The sequence below is a fragment of the Callorhinchus milii genome, unplaced genomic scaffold, assembly GCF_018977255.1.
Source record: "Callorhinchus milii isolate IMCB2004 unplaced genomic scaffold, IMCB_Cmil_1.0 Scaffold22, whole genome shotgun sequence".
In the NCBI taxonomy this organism is placed as follows: Eukaryota; Metazoa; Chordata; class Chondrichthyes; order Chimaeriformes; family Callorhinchidae; genus Callorhinchus; species Callorhinchus milii.
In genome coordinates, this window is record NW_024704763.1 from 3,140,222 (window position 1) to 3,154,534 (window position 14,313).

Genomic DNA, 14,313 nt, shown 5'->3' on the forward strand with positions numbered 1-14,313 from the left:
TAAACTAACGTTTAATATGCGATTCAGACATCATATTCGAAGTCCAGCGCACTGATTCATTTATCATTCAGCGAGTGCCCAAACAGCTGGGAACAGTCAATAAGGAGAAAGAAAATACATACTGTTCAATGCCACCAAATTAATGCCACACAGTTGCAGGCGTTTCTCAGAGTTCTCACCTTTCAGGCTGTGCAGTTTGGACTAAATATCAGAATTCATGCCCAAGAATTCATTAAAAGAAGAATGAAGTAATGACACCTTATTTCACACACAAGTGTTATGTCTCAAAGGTTTAGATCAAAGTGCTGGAATAGATTATCACAAGACAGATTAAGCGCCATTACATTTGCATCTCAAGGTACGCTTTCATACTTCAGGGAAATACTTTTTCATTAAACTGCTCCGGCATTCAGGATGTTAAGGTAACTAATTCACATATTTTAGAATCTCTAATTTTTAAGAGTTGTTATAAAAGATGGGGAAGCTAAAGTACTACTACCTCCAGAAGCTGCGGACCATTCAGAACTATGCAGTTCATGTCCTCTCTCGCACCAGGCTCCACAAGTCTATCACCCCCATCATGACCAAATTTCAAACAGATCACCACCTGTCAACTCCCAAGAAAACATGTACTTATGGTATCTGATTTGTGGTTTCATTAATGAAAAATCCCATTAGAATTACTATCAATGTATTTGAGAACTCCACTCTTGGAAGTAGATTGTGCTAAAGTATTGTCATGTATTGTCATGTGGAGTTTGACATGCTCCCGGTAACAGGAAGGAGAGCCATTTGTGAGACTCGGATTTCTCCATAAACATCGCAATTAAGAATTACGAATCACGAATTAGATCCTTACAAGTACATGCTTACGATGAGTTACACTTAATAATCCTTGCAATTTATATAGCGCCTTTTCATGTCGTCTAGATGTCTCAAAGCACTTTGGATATACTGTAAAGTGGATTGACTGTGTCTTTTGTGGACGAAATGAGCAGCAAGTTGCGCACAGCATTGTCCCACAAACAGCCATGGAGGGAGTGACCAATGTTAATGGAGGATTGTTGGCCAGCACACCAGCAGAACCTCCCCTTCTCTTTTCAAACAATGCCACGGGATCTTTAACATCTACCTGAGCAGGCAGACGGGACCTCAGTTTAATGTGTCATCCGAAGGAGCCACACAGCCTGACTCAGAAGTACGGCAAGAATTATGCCAGATAGCTTTCATACTCTTGAATGAATCAATAGTGTGACATATTCCTACTGCTCCTCAACATGGGATGAACAAACGTCCTGTCTAATTTTTTTTTATGGCTGATATAAAAATATAAAGTATCCTATTTCAGAGTTTTATCGCTTGTCATTTACCTCGAGCAAATTAAACTTTATTTTATGTATACCTAATCTCGCAGCAGGTGGTTATAGCATTTGAAGGACTGCAAATGTTTGCCATTACTGTTGTTTTTAGCTTTCTGGTCTTTTGTTAAGATCAATGTGCACATTCAGGTTGCGAGATTTGTCAGATTCACTGCAAGGATGCTCTCAGGAAGATCAAAAGAAAAGTTGTCTGGTGCTCCCAAAGATGCCAGGAGAGGGAGAAGGCACCAAAGAGTGAGTCACTGCAACTCAATAGAGAAATATATAATTGCCTGACAAAAGCAGGTGAAGAGAAATTGGGTGGAAATAAGTGGCCTTAAAGAAGAACTATCTGAGAGAATACATTTCTCCTGTTGAAGTGGACCCTTATGATACTGATAGTTGAATTCTAGGTTATAAACTCATAATTTGATGGTCTATTAAAACAAAGAGGACCTTACCTTTTAAAACAATTTTAAGATTGGACATAAATTCTGCCAGATTTATATCTATATACAGTAATAACTTATGGCCTTTAAGACATTAATAGAAAAAATTCAAAGTGATCATTTTGGTTTAAAAGAACAACTATAAAAGAATATTTGGCAATTTTGCTTGGTGACAAGGGTGAAGTTATCTGCTTGCCATCAATCGTGGTTATTTAGGAAGGAAAGAATGTATTTCTTTCCAAAGGAAGTAGGAAATTCATCCATAAACCCTGTACTTAGCGTTTGCTCTCCATACCTAGTTCATTCATTCAGCACCGAGAATTCGAGCAGTTCCCTTCAGTTCCTATTGGAATGAACATGATGATTTTTCCTGGGTGAGGTCAACATTCATAATAAACCAAGGATGAATATATAACCTACAAGATATGGCTTCAGACCTTGCTCGACTCAAATTCTTCAGGATTCGGACTCCTCAGGGGAAGGTTTCCTCTGTCTTTGCCCTGGAGGGACTGAACCAGTCTGGTTCTGTCCAGCTACAATCTGATTGGCAGAGCTAAAATAGTGTATCCAATTTGAATAGTGGTTTATAATAAATGTAAAGTGAATTGAGTGTATATTTTGTTCAGTTTCCTTACAAACTGCAGGGATCAGTGTACTCCAACTTGGCAAATTGTGTCAGAATATCAGCACCTTCTTATCATCCTATCAGCATCGTGGCTGAAAGTTTGTCTGGTGGAAACGGAGGGGAAGAGGGTCGTGCAGGAGGCTGGAGCCAGTTGAACGAAGGGGGTGAGTAGAAGAGTAGGATGGAAACAGGTCAGAGAGGTAGGGTGTGCCAGGGCATAAAGTGATTTATACAAACATAAACAAAAACAGAGAGAGCTGGGAAAACTCAGCAGGTCAGGCAGCATCTATGGAGAAGGAAACTGTGGAGAAGGAAACTCCAACTGTGCAGCGCCTTGGGACGTCCTCCTGACGTGAAAGGCGCTCTATAAATGGAATCTTGTTGTTGTTGTTGTTGAAAGTGAGTCAACGTTTCGGGTCCACCACCCTTCGTCAGAAACGTTGACTCACTTTCCTTTCTTAATAGATGCTGCCTGACCTGCTGAGTTTTCCCAGCTCTCTCTGTTTTTGTTTCAGATTCCAGCATCTGCAGTATTTTGTGTTTTATCCAAACATAAACTGGCTCTATATTATTTCTTGAAATGCTAAACAATCAGTTTAGCACCATCTTACTGAGTTCTTTTCACAAAGAAATGTGAGTTTATGTGCTTTGAGCATTGCACCAATGTCCCTACTAAATTTTATTTACCTCTGAATTATTACTTTTGAATGCCTTTCCTTGCAATCTATCACTGTCAGCCATCCTCCGCATACCTACTCCTTGTATTCTTCAGCTGAAAAAGGAGTTTTTAAATTGAGGTCACCAACGACACAACCATTATTATAACTGAAGGCAGAAGCTGAATTTTAAAAGAAAAATGCTGCAAGTGGTCTTATTCCTTCAAGCATCTATCTCAGATTCGTTAGTTGCTGTCAAGTATTGTGCATTAATCAGAATCCAAATGGACAGAATTCATTTAATGCAGATTGGTTATGTTTAAATTTTGCAATACTTGTTTGTTCTGAAGAAGGAGTAAATGACTTTGTAGCCTAACAAGTGATTTGTTTGTTTCGCAGTAGTACTACCACATGCTGTTTATTTCATTTCAATGTGTTGATGATAGAACCAAAGAAGCATAGAAATTTACAGAAGCCCATTTGTTGTTTTGAAAGACAAGATGATGACTTTAACTTGTCATAATGGCTGAAGTGTAATGTTTGAAGGAGCCGAATGCATGCTAGATTGCACAAGACATCCTGCCAAGTTTTACATTGAAGGAAGGTTGCACAATAAAACATTCTCGTATTTTACTAATCTTTAGCTGTCTTCTTCATTGCAAGGTTGGGGGGAGGGGATAGCGAAAGATTTTCTTTTGTACTTTTAGGTGGATGTTACGCCATAGACCAGAGTGACACATGACAGAGTAAAGGATGAAATAATTGGCCAGTGGCTTACTTGATTTCCTTAACTGAGCATGCTCATGACATCCTAAAACGGTTGTGAAAAGAGGCATTAGAGTTTTTTAACAGCAAAGCTTGCATAAGCCACTTCCACTGTCTTGGTTCCTGAGGCTCAATAACAGTCGATGTGCTTGAGAAGCTTGCATTCTTCACCCTTGTCTTCAAATCCCTCCACTCCTCTGCAACCCCCTACCTCTCTGACCTCCTCTCTCCTCAAAACAGTGCCCATTGCCTTCGTTCCTCCGGATCTGGCCTCCTCCTTGTCCCCCGAGTCCTCCGCTCCACCCTCGGTCACCTTCCTTCCCCTCCCCCTGGCTCGGCCCCGGGATCCGTTACTGTGAAGGGCTCTGAGAGGCCGTCTGGTGTGGAGGGCGCTATATAAATTCATATTGTTGTTGTTGTTAGCTCTGCAGCTGATGACTTTTATCAACCTCTTCATGTAGCTGAACAACAATCACGGAATTTCTCTCCGCCCAACATTCTGCATTAAAAGTGATAATACATGCTAACTCTAATTAGGCATCCAGATTGGAAATTCTACCCCCTAAACAGTTTGAACATCTATAAATAAATGATGAGTTGTTCATAAAATTGAAAGAACGTAAATGTCAGAGGTCAATGGTATAGAGTGCAAGGATGTCAGAGATGGAAAGTTGGAACAGTCATAGATTAGAGGTCAAGAATATGAAAGTGCCAGGGTGATGAATGTCCCTTAGTGCAACGCCTTTTAGGTGCAACTTACCACTTCTTCGTCTGACAGTTCCCTCCCTTGAATGCTGCTGTTCTCCCGGACAGCCTGCTGGTGCTTTTTCCCTTTAATGTGGCTGAACAGGTGGACCTCAGAGGTGATCTTCGAAAGACAAGATAGCAATGGGTCAAGTATAGTTTAATCCCATTGCTACAGCGTTTTATTTCCTTCTTACCCAAAGCTATGTGTTAACAGGAATTAATAATAATAATCTTTCCATTTTTTGATATAATGCACATCGGAATGTCTCAGAGCGCTTCAGGGATTTTTTGTAGTGTTATGGCTGTGTACTTGGCTCATTCAACGGCCAATTTGCGAACAGCAATGTTCAATGACATTAACCAATAAAACACTTGAGTTGTTATTTTCACTCACTTCTGGCATTTTAATCAGTGCCTGTATGTAGTCTTCAAGCATTCTGCTGGGCATATTTCTCACAGTAGAACCAAAAAATAAGTAAAACATAGGAGCCTGCAGAAATATTCCCGTAAAACATTTGGACAAGCCATTCAAGAGTAATATCCGTGTCTTGAAGGAAGCTCCAGTGCAATCCTGGGTATTATTGTCAGGGGTGCTATCTTTCAATAAGATGTTAATTCAAAGTCCTGTACGCCTATTCTTTAGTGGACATTAAAGATCCCACAATACTATTTAAAAATAGAAGGGAGTCTCTCCTCATAACCTGACCAGCAATCATATCAGATTGATAGGTTATTCAGATCATGAGTGTTTTGGGGACCTGGCTGTGCGCAAAACTATTGTCGTGTTTGCGTACAGAAATAACCACTAGACTTAACTGTGTTTTTAATATGAAGCATTTGAGCTTTTTCAACATAACGTGCTATAAAAATACAACTTTATTCATTCTTTACATCGATCTCTGGCTGCTGCTGACGTTTGGCCTATTGATTTGGGCTCCACCATACTGTTCTAGCTATAGAAATAAAATGATGAATAACATGACATTGCGTAGTCGTTGCCTTGAGGCAAGAGGTGCAGTTGAAGGTGGACTCTTAGATCAAGACACTGGTTTTACACTATCCTGGCACATTTCACATGGAAACTAAATCTACTGGCAGAAAAGTGGGTTACATAAATTTCACTCATGTGTTTAATACGAGATGATGCTTGAAGTGGAAAGAGCTTTCAGTGTGCCTAAGACTACTTCTATTTCAATCGTGTAACGCTACCCTTTGCCTCACAGTGAAAGCATCATTCACTGCAGTTTTGCAGCAGTGGGATGCTTTAATTTAAGACCAATTTTATATGTCTGGAATGGCAGAATTAATCTCAATTGGCTTTGGGTACAGACCCCTCATCGTCCAAAGTTGATTTATATCTATCTTCCAGTCAAAACAAATATCTAAAGACTAAAGTTTGATCATGCAATAACATCTTTTTGTTACTACTCTGAAGCAGATTTTTAATAAGTTTAAACTTACCAGCACGTTGCACAATGAACAGTGCTTTTTACGTTCGTACGGAGTAAGTTTGGGAGCGAAGTCAGTGTTAGCATGTCTCCCGCTGCTTAGCTCGGCTGCTTTCTCCTTCCGTTGCTCTATCTGCTCCATGTGCCGTCGGCTACTTTCATCATGCTGAATAAACAATAAAACAGGTGGAAAGATCGAATCATACTCCATGCCAAATACTAATAGTTCACAGCCTTTTCCACTCTAAACTAGGTCTAAAATGCAATATTTTCTTTAAAAAAAATTTCCAACTAAAATCAACATCACGTGGATAAACCCATGTTCAAAAATGTTGCAATATCAGACCTTTAGTTGTATCTTTTTCTGCAGCTCCTCCATGGCTTCTTGTTGTGCTGCACTAAGTGCTGCCAGTCTCTCCTCCCGATCCCTACCATTGGGGCAACAAAATAATCAGCAATGTGAGTTGCAGGGGTGGGGAAAGAGAAGACAAGACATTTATTGTAATGCTCATAACATCCGATCAAGAAGTCACAAGCTATAAAATTATACAGCTTGCTTCTAACCCTCTTGGAAATTTATAAGTGATGCCAATGCGTCATTTATAAATTTTACAGCACAAATCCAAATCTCAAAGTTGACCAACTAAAAAGGATCCCTTTTACCATCACACAAGATGGGCTTTCCCTTCCCATTAGCCTTTCTGTCATCATTGATAATAAGGGGCAGAAATAGGCTTGAAAAGTCCTACAGACCTGGCTCTCTCTCGTGCTGCATCTTCTCTTGCTCTCTCTTTCTCTTGCCGTTGCTGCTCAATCCGTGCTTCCTGTTCCCTCCTTCTCAACAGCAATTCCTCCACACGCGCCTGCCGCTCAGCCTCCAATGCTCGCTTACGCTCCTGCCACACACACACACACACACATTCTTATTTCACCAACACGCAACTTTTTCTTTCTGAATTTTAAGACGGCAAATCAGAGAATATGATTTATATGAATTATGAACTGGACATATTGCACTTTCTTCTGTTAAAAAAAATGCAAAAATGTGAATTTGATAATTAAAGAGATTATATTAGAGGAAGAGCTGAATATGTGGAATTTAAACAGGATGATTTGAGGAAACAGGGATGGCATATGATTCACATTTCATTTCTAAATGTTTTGTTGCAAATATTTCCATCTAATATGCAGTCCTAATGGAAGCCACTTAATGAGATGAAATTTGTCTTGTTGCAACTCTGACAATGAGGTCTAATTTGCAACTTGAGCAAACTAAATCTAGTGCCTCAGTTGCAATTGCAAATTTGTGAATCTCGTGGTGAGCAAATTGAAAATCAAAAGTTGGCAAAGTCTGAAAGAATGGCTCACAAAAAAATCAGCTGGCAACTTCCAGCTGGTGTTTTGTTCCTGGGGATTTTCCTATTTTGCCATCTTAGGATTCGTGGATTTCATGAAAGTTGCAATTAATTTAACAAATCCAGTTTACAAAAATTGGAAATGTGATCTCAATGTGCACTCATAATAAGAATATGCCTACTATAGTCATAAACTGGATATTGCTTATCTTGTATGTTTTATAAAACTATTCTACTCTTGTCGACTCACACAGGGAACTGAGATTTGCTAAGGACACACATTTATTGCCTCAAAAAAATTCTGTCATATCTTTAGAAAGGACAATTGTACTCTAGACCTTAGTATATAAACTTCATGCATGTTCCAACAATAGGCTGTAGATTGTTACTCTGTAAACACATCACTCAGTGTAGAAGTGCTTGTTGGCTGCAGGTTGTAGAGTTAAGGTGTGATTATACTTTTCTCTGCACAAATCGAACCTGCACAGCCTCATCCCGTGCTTGCTTCTCCTCCTGGCGGCGATGTCGCTCCTCCTGCAGCTCATTCAGCCGCTGCTCGTATTCTTTTAGCTTTGCCAGAACATCATGGCGCTTGTTCTGAGCTTCCAACGTGTTGATGAACGCAATCTCATTAACCTGATGGGCACAGAGGGAGAGAGACAAGCTCGTCAGCTTCACCATACAACTGGATTGAATAGCTCAGAAACAGGCTGACTTACTGACATCAAACTATTTGCCCGTTTCAATATTTTTGTGTTATAAAACCCATTTCAAATTATTTAGGTTTTCTGTGAGAGAAGGATGGAAAAATGAGGTGGGTTGGAACGAAAATGATTATTCCATTATCTGAGCTTTTCCCATCCCTCCCTCCCCACCACCCGCCCAATTGAAATCCTGTGTGTAAACATCTATTTGTGGTTCTGACAAAGTATGTCTGCAAACTTGCTGCTTAGGCCAATTGCCTACAAAATACAGTCACTACACCTTACCGTATTATACTGTAAAGTACTTTGAGACATTGATGCAAGGGTTATGATGATAGAATAAAACACCAGTCTCCAGGATTGGCAAATATCAAATCCTGCCAGTAACTGTGTATGCACCATGATAACACACAGAAACACCACTCACACCAAAACACCACTGACACAGGCACTGGGAGCTACAAGGGCTAACACATGAGACAAAATTACACGACTTCCAGAGCTATTTCCCTCATGACACCAGGGTCAGCGCCTTGGGACGTCTCCCTACGTGAAAGGCGCTCTAGAAATGGAATCTTGTTGTTGTTGTCATAGGATTCCTTCAGGAGCTCCCACCAACAGCCCACTAACAATACACAGAGCCCAGAAATCTTTAGGATATTTGACTCCACACCTTGGCTTCTTCCTCTTGTGCCTTTTTTACAATGGCCTGAAGCTGTAGTTCCCGTTTAAGCTCTGCGTGTAGTAACTTTTCCTCCATCATCCTCCGCCTCTGTTCCAGCAACTCTTCTTTCCATTTCCGGACTTCCTTCTCCTAAAGACACAGGGGGGGCAAATTGATGCTCAGGAGCAGAGTTAGGGAGTACTCCACTTAGTATTTGTAATATATGTTAACCTCAATCAGCAGCAAGTCTGTGGTCCATGCATTGAGCAAATAAAAAGTCTTGCATGATGGTTCAAATCCACAGAACCTATATTTAATGACTTTAACAAAGTGTTCTCCTGGTTTATGTAAAATGTTGTGTACGTTGGCATCTATTATGTACCATGTACAAAGGCAAAATTGATTATAACGACCAACCAATGAACAGGCTTACTGGTTAATTATGTAGTTATTAATTTTCATTTGTTGTTAAATATATAGTTTAGGGATCATGTAATTTTCTCTGTCCACGGGTGCACACATGGCGCACAATACACCAAGGACATAAGACGTAGCAATATTTACACATAAAGAAGCTGCTGCTTCAGCATACTGCACCTTAATCTTTGACAGAAAACAGATGGGTAATTGGAGCGTTCCTATTAGTGAGTTAACAGGATTATTGGACCATGCCATACAACACTTTGAATCGCAGAACTCCCCATTAAAAAGTGTCACACTAAAAAAAAAATCTGTGTGTAGAAAAGCATTGAAGAGCCAAAACATGTGGCAGAGAACTGTAGAACACCAGCCTTTAAAAAAAANGGTCTGCGGTTAAGGTGGATTCTGGCAGCCGTCTCACAGCTTTAAATAAAATGGTTTAGGATTTTACTTTAATTGCTAAAGCAATAAGCAAGTTGAAACAGTTTTCTGTTGTTTGAGGCTGACACAGAACCATGCTGCTGATCAAATGTTTGAAGAACTCTAGCTGAAGTTCCTTGTCCCTTCTGGCTCAATTAGACTAGGAATATCTTACCCGCTCCAATAATTTCTGTAGTTTGAGCGTTTGCTCCTCTCTGAGCTTTTCACGCAGTTGTTGGGCTTTCAGCTGCTTTTCCTCATGTTTTCTTTTGGATTCCGCGATTGTCCTGCAGGCAAGAAATTTGTAGCTAAAGTTAATGCTTGTATTAAAAGACTTTTGTAAGCGGAAATAAAACGTAACAGTCCACTGTCCCATACATCAATTTATTCTATTGTTAACCCCTCTTCCATTAAAATTCACAGCAAATCGGAACAGGAATTACAAATAGCAATTTCTGTCCGGACACAAGTCACACCAACCTTTGTGAGTTGCACCCCCAACCGTCCCCGTACCCCAAAGGCAATCTGCTTCCAGAAAAGAAATGCTGCAGATTCGCATGACACAATGTTATTTGCAACTCCTGCTCTGAATTTTGGGGTTTGAGATTCCAATCAGAAAATCACAAATCTTTCAAGATGTACGATTTCCCCACATCTTGAAAGATTTGTGATTTTCTGATTGGAATCCGAAAGCCCAAAATTCAGAGCAGGAGTTACAAGGGTTAAGAAGTGTTTAAAAAAGAGTAATGAATCACATTTTCCGAGATGGGGAGGAAAGTTTCTCGTGCATCTGGATGGCATGTCCAGGTGGTCGTGCTGGCTCTTCCTCCACAATATCCCCCCAGGAGGTACTCTGACGCCAAGGCTCCCGTGCTGCGGAGAATAAGACGTTGAAACAATTAATACTAGTGGCTGAGACACTTAATCATTCTAAGGGCCAAATTTCTTCACGGTCTTCACCTTCAACTTTAGACTCAGAATTTTCAGAAAAATTTTATGTGGAAACAGATTATTTTTAAAACCTGTGGAAAATAGTTTTCAAAGTAAAAGAAATTTACCAAAATCTTGCCATCTTAAATATTAAAACGATGGTTTTACTGCTAACAACATGAGAAATTGCAGGTTTCCTGGTGCACTATTTTATACAAATTGGTTATTTGTGAGACTGGCCTGAAGCCCTATCCTTGTGGGTTACATCAACAAGCCTTGCCTTACGGCACTACTAATACTTGGTTTGGGTGCTCTGCTCAAACTAATACAAAAGGAGCAAAAATAATAATTTAAAAGTTTGCTCATTAAATACAGCCAGGAAATAATTCCACCTCTCCCAGTCTTTCAGCTCCCAAATCAAAACCCACCGAGAATAGAGATATCTTTGTGTCTCATAACAGCTGTTCTGAGCAATGAAAATGCAGTGGTGGAATTTTAATTAGGGGATCAGGCACAAAGATTCTTCTTTCCAACTTGTAAACAGAACTGGAAGAGACAGAAACCTGGTATCAGGTTGGAAAGAACAGCTTTGGTTTGGAAAAGGGCACAATTATATGAAGAACAGAACTGTAATACCCAGCTTTGTGTTATGGTTGAAATTGGATAGCGATGCTTTCATTGCAACCCGGCCTCATCTGTGTATCGCTCGCTGCCCTGACACTATCAATGCTAGTTCATGTTAAACCAAAGGAAATGTCATTTCTTTATGCCCTCTATTGGTTCTCTCTCAGTTTGGGAGTCCATACAAGTGATGTTCCCATGTGATTGTGTAACAAGATGCTTGCAGCCATCCGAGAGGGCCAGGGGTGACCAGCCCTCTGATCTTCTCCCCCTCCCTCCATGAGATTAAAAAAATGTGATTAGCATCTACAGGGCAAAAGTGTTCCAGGCCAATCCTTTCTGTTCTCCCATCCCCTGGGAAATGAACGATTGTGGCAAAGTGCCCCATCTACCTGTCTAACCAAGACACAACAAGCAGGTCTGACCAGCAGTTGTGTTTACTCTTTGCAGGAATAATAATGGCTTTATTTGACAGAGAACTCTGCTATCATGTGTTTAGCTCTTTACTTTTTATAATATTGAAACAGATAATAAGTGACTGTCTCTTTCATGACATCAGAACTTGTCCACTTTGTAAGATATTAGGCTGTACATTGAGCCAAACGAGAATTTGTCAGACAAAGGGAAATACACTATAAGCAGGATAATAAACTCATTTCCACACCACAGCATAAACAAGCGACAGCACATACAAAACAACAAAGGTTTAAAGGACATTCAACCCATGGAATCCCTGGCACCTATGGCAATCCTCATACCTTCATATTCTGCCAGCACATCATTCCAATCCAGGTTCTGGGACAGTGATGAGAGACCATAAAGAGACAAGTTTCCGCTAACCATGCTGGCCTGCAAGATAAAAAAAAATTGTCCAATGTGAAATTATTGTTGTCATAAACTGTTTCTAGTTGTCCCCATACTCTTTCATATCCTTCCTCGTCAATTTTATAATAAATTCAAAGATAACCTGCCAATTAATGGGGCTGTACTCACGGAAAACTCGTTTTCAGCATCAGTTTCGAGGTTAATGTCATTGTTCTCCTCGGCTTGTATTTCTCTGGTTAACTGCTCCTCCTCTGCAATGGCATTAGCAATCGCTTCCTCGTTCTCCTGTTCCAGACGATTCGCCAGTTCTTCTCCTTTAGCAAGAACTGCTGCCATAGATTGCTGGGGGGGAGGAAGGAGAATTAAAGGAAAATTAACATCTGCAAAAGGTAATGGAAATGCACCAGAAATCATGTTGTCAGAGACACTGTGGGCGTTTATACGGAAGTGTGACTTTCTTTACACTTGAATTACAGCTATTAGAATGTCATTTATCTAGAGGGGAAAAAATACTGAATTGACAAAAATAAAATTGTACTGAGTTAATATAAGGAAAGAGAATTCATATTACATGAATGATACTAGACTAGTGCAAGTGAATTTTTTTTAATTCTATGTACTATGAGGTACTCTTATGGTAACTATGAGGCCTACTAGCTCAAAGCATATGCAACTTCCATGGTATTTGTGCACAGGATCTACTACTGGTTCAGACTTTGCTTCACAAGGTTTATGACCCATCTAAACTGCCTTGTCTTGTTGATGAGCCAGACAGGCTAGTCATCCATCAACAATGCCTTAGATTACTACTTGTTTGCTCAGAACCAGTTCAATTTCAGGGAGGCCCCACTTTACAAGGAAGATATTTTGAGAGATAGTATTCAACCTCAAAAGCTTGAAGGGGAATTTAATCCACTAGGATTTGAACCCAGCACCATTTGGTCCCAAGTTCAACTAAACGAGTTAGCTATGATGTTGTACTGCCACATCTACATAGATTCCTGAAGATTGCAGGAGAATGTGTCCTAGTTCAACACTGGAAACCTGAACTGTCTTTACATTCCTTATTTTCACCCCATTCCAAAATGTCTCCCTCACGTTTGCATATTTTAAAATGACAAATATGTAATTGCAAATTTTCAATTTCGAAACTTTCTTTGTGGTGTTGGGGTCAGATAGATTCTACTGATAATTACTTGCGCTAAAGTGGTCAAGGGCAAAAATTCAAAGAGACAATTTGACTGAGTGCCTGATTCTATCAATATCAGGCATCAAAATGATACTTATTTACAAGTATGGATTGTTGGGAATCAGAAATAAGGATGCAATGTAATCAAAAGTTTCAGATGTCTTGTAAAACAATGAAGAGTGAACCAGAAGTGGTTTACAAATAGTACCTGAATCCAGACATGAAAACACACGCTTATTAAAGATTTTCCCCATCCAATACTTTTTATATGATCGCATTAAAATTAAAATAATATTTAAGAATTGTCCCAAAAAGGTGGCTTTGAGAAGCTCTGGTGGCAAAATACAGAATTCTACTGCCAAGCATAAGGAATTAATCTGCAATTGAGAAGCAAAGAAATAATGGCTACAAAAGCCAAAAACGATATGGAAATGAAATATTCAGCAAAAGGAGGTCATTTTGTCAACTCGTGCAGTACAGTCTGTGTGAGGAGATCAACTCACACAGTATATTCTGTGAAGCACCTTGAGACGTCTCCAAGACGTGAGAAGGCGCTGTATCAAATGCAAGGATTATTATTTGGCCCCTCACGTCTTTACCACTTCTACGTATTTTTTTTGAGTCAATCATTTTTATTAATTCCACTTCAGTCTTTTTTCCTTATCCTTTAATGTTTTTACCTCTTAGATGCTTATCCCGTTCTGTTTTGAATGTTTCTGTTAACCCAGCCTCAATAGCCCCCATGATATTTTTAATCTCAACAACGAAGACAAATTGCATTTATTCATGTTTGCAGGGCTAAGGGGAGGGAGCAGGGGAATGGGATTGATTAGGATAGCTCTTTTCAAAGAGCCAGAACAGACAAGATGGGCCGAATGGCCTTCTTCTGTCCTGTATAATTCTATGATATACCATGCTTTGCCCCAAAGAGCTGTTTACATTCTAGCTGGGAGTTGGAAGTGAATTAAACATGTGCATTTATGTGACTTGTGTAAATAAATGTGATTAACAACCAATAAGAAGGTTTACAAATCACCTGGAATTCCTTTTGTTAACAGGATCATACACAAGTCACTTTATCAACTTTTCAAACAGCCGGCACAGAAGATGATGGGCTGAATGGCCTCCTTCTGTGCT

General features: G+C 39.8%; 1 protein-coding gene across 1 annotated transcript in view; it reads right to left on the reverse strand.

Annotated features, from left to right (window-relative positions):
• LOC103188285 (S-phase cyclin A-associated protein in the ER) overlaps positions 1-14,313 on the reverse strand; it is a 113,137-nt gene that overhangs the window by 75,963 nt on the left and 22,861 nt on the right. The window contains exons 7-16 of the mRNA XM_042343057.1: positions 12,156-12,329; positions 11,921-12,011; positions 10,367-10,484; positions 9,787-9,898; positions 8,781-8,921; positions 7,884-8,039; positions 6,802-6,944; positions 6,395-6,476; positions 6,062-6,214; positions 4,614-4,721 (exon numbers count right to left, since the gene is read on the reverse strand). Of these exons, the coding sequence (XP_042198991.1) occupies positions 4,614-4,721; positions 6,062-6,214; positions 6,395-6,476; positions 6,802-6,944; positions 7,884-8,039; positions 8,781-8,921; positions 9,787-9,898; positions 10,367-10,484; positions 11,921-12,011; positions 12,156-12,329 (1,278 nt within the window). The remainder of the gene's footprint in view (positions 1-4,613; positions 4,722-6,061; positions 6,215-6,394; positions 6,477-6,801; positions 6,945-7,883; positions 8,040-8,780; positions 8,922-9,786; positions 9,899-10,366; positions 10,485-11,920; positions 12,012-12,155; positions 12,330-14,313) is intronic.